We start from the raw sequence: 7,500 nt of genomic DNA, 5'->3' as shown, positions 1-7,500 counted from the left end.
TTTAATTTTCAACAACACAAAGCATTTTAATACGTAGAAATTTATTCGCCTGTTTGTACGAATTTTTCAAACATCATTGTTTAGTTTGTTTAGCTCATTTCTCTGTGCTTGCCATGAAATATAACTGTTGGTTTTTTTTATATTTATTGCACCAAGAGATATTTGAAGTTCTGTTTTATCGTTAATCTATCATTTTTCTTTGAGCTTTGCGATTGGAGCACTTTTTTCAGTTATAAATTAATTTCAACTGTGACAGGGCAACTTGATTTTCAGACAAAAAAAAGCAGAAAAAAAAAGTAAATAGATTATTCACCGGCTTACGTCGGTCCGTATAGGGAAAAACTGTGCCCTCGGCCTTGAGTACGTCCCTCGGCCTGCGGTCTCGGGCCGTACTCAAGACCTTGGGCACAGTTTTTCCCTATACGGACCTCCCAGCCGGTAAATAACATATATATATTCCAACAAACCAATTACATGTAACTCGAATATTCAGAATATTTTGATATACCCAGGATGAAAGTCAATTACCAATGTTTTTGTTTGGTCATTTGTTTCCTTCCTTTTGCGAGTAGTATGAAGGTAATATGTAAATGTACTCCAACAAACCAATTAATTGGAGTATTTAGGGAGGCGTTTTTTTTTCTTTTACTGAACGTTAACGTGTGATTCTAAGTTTGTATAATGAAGGCAGTTAATCTAGTTTAAAATAATTCTCAGAAAGCAAGAATTACGCACATCTTTAATGTTTTCTTTTTGCTAGAAGATTGTGCGGACTAATGTAATGCGATGCTGGTTTCAGCAAATTTCTCTTTGAGCGATCAGCTTTAAAAATTCCTTTCGGTTCACATAAATTTACAGTAATCCCGATATCCGAAAACCCAAATAGCACTTCAGGTTGTGAGGGGTTCGGATGCGATTAAACTTATTTTTGTTAAGTCAATGTATATTTTACAACATCAGAGACTGGTGTATAAAGTCACTCTGGGAAAAGAATACCTTCAGAAGAGATATGGGGGTTGCGGCTACCGGTTAATGAGATTATGTTGCAATTGAAGCCGAGTTTTCTCGGCCATGTTGGTGCCAAAACAACAGAGAAAAAGTAGTTCATGTTTTGCTTAACAATGGAGTCAAATTCGCAAAAAGCTTTTTCGCTATTGTTCTTTTGTTCTTTCCGCCAACACGGCGGCTGTGATACTAACAGTTGGAAATGAATTCTGGGAATTGAACAGTTTTTTTTTCTTTTAAAACACAACCGAAATATCCGGACTCTCGAAGCTACAAATATTAGCTCACATGTTACGGCTCCTAACCACTAAACTACCGAGTCACCGTTTGCTTAGACAACATTTTTAAACACAACAATCTAATTTATTTGTCAAATAAGACCGGGCTGTAAGAGAGAGAGGGAGAGAGAGGTCCGGCCACCATATAAAAAAGCTAACCATTTTGAAATCAGCGCTTAGGCTTAGTGGTTATTCAGCAATGATTTATATATATATATATATATATATATATATATATATATATATATTAATTAGTTTTGGTAATTAATCGGCATACTTACCGGTCAATCGACCTTTAGTGATTAACGGGTGCGCTAGCGGAGTGCGGAACAAAGGAGACACCTCTTTCGTAAGATGGCTTAAACACAAGTTTTGCATAGTAATGAGGTTAAGACGTATGTGTGATCGCTCCGCACTCTTTCTCCTTTGGTTCGTTCTCTGCTGCACCAACCACCCATTTTTAAATGGGAGACGGTACAGAAGCTATAAATCTACAAACTGGCCTGGAAAATGCGACTCATGGCTGAATCTTCGACCTATAAGAAGGGATTTTTCCTATCTACCACTGTACCTTCGGTTGACTTATAAAGTTGCTGGAATCCTATTTCACAGTAGATGTCATTACCCAAACAAAGATGTTTTGTTCATAACATGAATACCACGCGGCTGGACGCACACTGGTTATGCAATCACAGATTCTTTTCTGCACAGAAATTTACCAAAGCGGCGTAGGATGAAAAGACTCAAAAGACCATGTTTCTATTATCCTAACAGCTCCGCCGCATTCAATATCTGACGTTCAAGCTCAACCCGGGGCCTTCTATGAACAGAACAATACCGGTCATTGTCTCATCACAAGCCAAACGCAGCCATGCATCACGGCCCACTGCTGTGTCATATAATACCACTCCCGGTTTTAAAAGTTGCTGTCTCAGGGGACTGAATCGGCAAAATCTTATCAATTTAAGATGCTCAAACCAAAACTGCAAAATGGCTTTATACCCACTGAATTTTGCTTGCTGAACACCCGATCGATCAATAAGAAGGAGCTTGCAATTAAAGATTATGCAGTTGAAAATAACGTAGATATATTTGCAGTGACTGAGACATGGCTACGCGATAATCAAAACTATGAAAACTCAAATTTTTCCATCGCCGAAGTTTGCCCCACTGGATACTGCTTCTACCATGTTCCACGGAAAAACTCACGAGGAGGAGGAGTTGGTCTCTTAGTAAAGAAACACATAAAAGTTACGAGACAAACCCAAGGAAAATTTAGCTCTTTTGAACACTTGGATGTCGTTACGACATGCTCCACTGGATCTACAAGAATTGTTATCATTTACAGACCACCTCCATCGAAGGCAAATCAACTAAATAGTGCTCTATCCTTCGAAGAATTCGGCACCCTCACAGAGCAGTTAGTTGTTTCCCCTGGAAACCTGCTAATAGTGGGGGACTTCAACTATCACATGGATGACACTAAAAATTTGGATACTGTCAAATTTAATAAGGTCCTAGAATCGTTCAGTCTAGTCCAGCACGTTTATGGAAACAACTCCGCTTAGAAACAACTCCACTTAGCGTTGTCACGTTAATTGATGACGGCCTTCTTGCCAAACCAAAGTTCGTTGCGCATGTGTTGATCAATAAACTTCATTACAGCCCATTACAGCCCACGAAAGTCCACGTTATGTGCACGCGCTGACAATAATTTAATTTAAGAAAGGGCGCGGATTGTGAGGAAACGAAGACGTTAAAAATGTGCATATTTAACGAGCAAAAACCTCACCGGTTTAAGTGCTGATAACACAGACCATGCTCTTTAGCACACTTGTCGAGAGCTGAACCTATTGATTCATTTAAGATTTATGAACTGTTCCGTAGCCGTCTTTTCAGTAGCCTGTTTGAGTTCGGAGTTTTGTCCGAACGTGCGTGACGATATTGTTATTCCTCGTTTTGCTATTGTTCTATTATAGATGATGTAATGTTCAGTTAGTGTGCTATGAACTCTGGGAACAAAGAACACGTGCAAAGAGAGAACAACAAACGAGAAGGACTTATGAGTTGTAATTTTCCTGTGATGTGAAAGACGAATAAAGCGAAGCTTAGAGAAGAGTCGAATTAGTACTTTATCGTTTTTTTGGGAATACGAACAACACTTGCGTTAATTTAACATGTCCCAGTAAGGCTGGAAGATTGTCCAGTAGTTTTGTGGTACAGCATCCGAACTCACAGGTTTGGCTCCCGATAGAAGCAGTCGGAATTTTTCCCGAGTATGCTCGGGTCAACATAAAGATCAAACGTATATTAGATGTATATGTTACTAATAAAAGTAAATAAATGAAGAGAAATAAATGTATTTATCATGGGTTATGTGGCCCATTGTCTGGAGAGTTGCACGATATTTTGTTAAAACGTTTTATTAGTGGAGGGCTGGTATGTATTCTGCATTTCATTCTTGCATTTCATTAAATACCCAAGGATGAATGACTGTCCGTTCTTCATGTATATACATATTTTCAAACATTTGTATACGCGCTTAGTTCAGATTAGTTTGTAGGCTTTCATACCATTATTTGTTTGCTTTTCTTGTTGTATTTTTGCTTGTAAAGACATAATAAATAGGGTCGCACACGGCTCGTGTTGACACACCCCACCTACCGTTTGTTATTACACAGTAAATGTTTCATCTTTGTTTGAGCAGAGTAGCGAATCAGCACATAGTGCAAGCTTCCCGCTGGCGAAGTCATCCGCAATTAATCCGCGTTTTGGTTTCTTTTTCTTTTTTTTTTTTTTTTCTGTTAAAGGAGTGGGCGCTAGTCACTACCCAACACTTTCGTTTATACAGTAAATGTTTTTCATATTACACAGTAAGTGTTTTATCTTTGTTTGAGTGGGGTAGCGCATTACCACATAGTGCAAGCTACCCGCTGGCGAAGTTATCCGCAAGTAATCCGCGTTTTGGTTTCTTTTTATTTATTTATTTTTTTTTTATGTGTTAAAGGAGTGAACGCTAGTCACGACCCAACACTTTCGTTTACCAGCATCGCTCGAGAATTCGCAAAAGGAGGGGCATTTTCCTGCAATGTCCTGGAGGCGGCCATCCATGAAGTTTCCTTTTCCTGCACTCCTTTATGCTTTTGTTTGCATAGTGGTACTCTTGGTTTATATTCACTTTTCAATTTTACCTGGACGCTTTAATGGAAATGTGAAACACAACGATGAAACAACGTCTAGCGACGCACAAAGTGATGGCAAAGAGACCCGCTCAGACGCATCTGTTCTAACGGACTATATGCATTACACGAAGCTGCTTCCAGTACTGGACTTCAGACATTTGGGAAACAAGCGAACGAAAGTACTGTTGTTGATCATTATTAGCACAGCTCCTGGACGATTTCAGAGAAGGCAGGCAGTAAGGGAAACATGGTGGAAACACTGTCGGAAAAACAGGCAGGTACGGAAACAAAACTTTGATACGGTGGTAGTCAAGTCTATTGGGTCTATATTTTCCAAGTCACAGGTTGACACTCAGGGTCTCAATGTGCAATGTACTGTCTTTGAGGGACGAAGACTGTTGCGCTCCCCACCAAATACGACGATTCCGAGGTTCAAAATGCTGTATTTTCGAAATTAAAGACGTCACGGAACTGGAAACTACGTCATCTTCAACTTCCTTTAGATAAAAATTCAGAAGGCCTTGCGACTTTGATTTAGGAATTTGATGACGTCACTGGGAAAACCATCTATTGTTTTCTTTCTTCTCTGGAGTGCGGTCCAGAAGGAACGTCCATTTTCGGTCCAGTTAGGGGGTCCATGTTTTGTACCATCCCTCCTCAAGACTCACTAAAATCTCCCTTCTTTTCCACGCACGAACCGCAAACATAATTGACCACTGATCTCCCTTCCCCTCGGTAGCATTTCTACCATTTTGGTAAACTAGTTTAGGTTGTTTTGGGGTAAGGGCTGTCTCAACTTAAGAGGTAAACTCAAGGACTCGTTTTGGGACAGCTATCGCTAGCTTTTCTTGCATTTTTGTGGTATTGCATTAAGAAGGATAAGGTAACACTTCGTGGCATTTAATTTGTTATTCTAAGGTTTACGATTACACTTTAACCAATTTTGTTTTTTTTAATATCCTCATTATCATGTGGATGTGCAGTTACACCCCATTATTTTGAACTCGGGTATTTCGAATTCCCCGCAATTTCAAACAAATGTTCATTTACTTTAGTCATAGTTAATCGAGGGACTGGTTATGAAACCTTAGAACCTTCAAAAGCGAGAGCAATGTTGTTGCAATCGATGTTGAATTGACCGTGACCCTGCACAATCGTTTGTTTTCTCTTAGCACGGGTTTTCAAATTAGTTGCACACAATTTAATCGAAGGATTTGATTGGTTATCTTCTCGAAAAAAGGTATGTTTTGTGCAGGGTCAAGGCCAAAAATACAGACAAAAACATGAAACAAAGGAACTTGTCGAGTTTCATAACCACCTCCATGCATTAACTATGCTTTAGTTTAGCCCCGTTAAAAAGGTGTTTGACAAACTTAAGATGCTGCCAGAACACATTGTGACAATTGTCTGAATTGCACAATCCGCCAGTCCCGGAAATATACCACAATTATTTAAAAAGTGTTATGAAATATTTATATTTCTGGCCTCATTTGTTCAAACGATGTAAAGCGCTATCCTCCGGATCAAGTGTTAGCGGAAGCGATTGCGCTATCTGATGCATAGTGATTCATCTGGTGGATAGCGTTATCCACCTTTTGAACAACTGGGGGCCTAGTGGGAAAGAATGTAGATAAAGAATTTCCCTTTATTCTTTTAGATTTGCAGATAAAGTTACTATCTTTGTTTTATTTAAAGCAATGAAATATTATGAAATTTTTGAAAAGTCTTATTCCTCCATCATGTTATAATTAAATGGCGACAGTGCGGCCAAGTGGTAATTAGTTGCTTCCCTTGAGATTCGGAGATCCCGGGTTCGAGATCCGTCTTGACCACTAGTTGAATGTGGTCCAGATTGTACCGGGTTCACTTCTCGGCTGCACTTGTAAATAGACTTAAATGATTAGAGTGTAATGTGAAATGCTAAGTTTCTATCATGTTGTACACAAAACCATTTCAGTAATCCGGAGAACCGCAGAGACCTTAGAAGCGCCGTGTTTTTCTGAACTTGCTTTCCTTTGGCTTTCTACTTCTACCTTTCTTTGTAATCTCATGTAGGTGCTTCGTTTTTCCCTTCAGTGAATCGTCAAGTAAAGTAAAGTGTGCCTAGAGTCGTTAACATTTCATTCAAAGATGTGATGACTCTCATGCTGTCTGGTACTGGCGGGCGTAGAACAAGAGTGCTCTCTAGCGACAGTAAATTTTGCGGAAGGCCCACCTGTGTCACAACTGTTTTTAATGTAGGCACATCGCTATTGGATGCTAAGCCAAAGGTTCCTGCCAAATTCAAGGGTGCACCCGAAAGCACCACACACTGCTTCATCCTCTGGCCAGATGACAGCTTTTGAATTAAGGAGAGGCCGCCCCGTTACCCGAGACTCAAGTTGACAGTTCCCCTCTGGTTCCTGGTGGACAAAGCCACAGTACCTCTGGTAGTGAAGGGAAAATGTGCTTGAGAATTGTTCCAGTCAAAGCCATGATTCTGGGGGGAAGACCGTGAAGACCTACGCTCTTCTAGACAATGACTCTGACCTTTCGTTTGTGCGATAACGATCTGGTAATGGAGCTTGGAGCGCGAGAAGATTTGAAAACCTTCGACTTAACCACTCAAGAAAAAGAAGATAGCCCGAAGGTTAGCCAAGAAATTAATCTAACCGTTAAAGTGCTAGATGGCGCTGACATGATTGAAATCCCAGCACTATGGGCCGTTGACAACTGAAACGGCTCCTCCGAGACAGCAACCTTTTTGAAGGCACAAAGCAGATACCAGATGATTAGCTTAAGTTGAAGGAAGGCCACTGTGGTAACTACCCGCACCATCCGTAGGTGTCCTGACAAGATCCCGCGAAAATCCAGTTGCATTGGCGGCAGATGTAGAAAATTTTCACCAAATCAGAGTACGACCCGCTGGCCCAGATGCCTTTAGATTTTTATGGTGGCCGAACAGTGACGTACACCAAATTCCAGGTACACCTCTTTGACGCCACATCCTCCCCAGTTGCTCCAGTTTTGCTTTAAGAAAGACAGCAGAAGACAAC

The 7,500-nt window shown here is 40.3% G+C and overlaps 1 protein-coding gene across 3 annotated transcripts in view; it reads left to right on the top strand.

Annotated features, from left to right (window-relative positions):
• LOC138025031 (beta-1,3-galactosyltransferase 6-like) overlaps positions 1-7,500 on the top strand; it is a 27,719-nt gene that overhangs the window by 7,764 nt on the left and 12,455 nt on the right. For all 3 annotated transcript variants that reach the window (XM_068872264.1, XM_068872265.1, XM_068872266.1), the window contains one exon: positions 4,291-4,743. In XM_068872264.1, coding sequence (XP_068728365.1) covers positions 4,372-4,743 — 372 coding nt within the window. In that variant the 5' untranslated portion in view covers positions 4,291-4,371. The remainder of the gene's footprint in view (positions 1-4,290; positions 4,744-7,500) is intronic.

This window comes from Montipora capricornis, chromosome 11 (assembly GCF_036669925.1).
Source record: "Montipora capricornis isolate CH-2021 chromosome 11, ASM3666992v2, whole genome shotgun sequence".
NCBI classification, from domain to species: Eukaryota; Metazoa; Cnidaria; class Anthozoa; order Scleractinia; family Acroporidae; genus Montipora; species Montipora capricornis.
The sequence above is the reverse complement of the archived record's forward strand: the minus strand, read 5'-3'. Positions and strand labels throughout refer to the sequence as shown.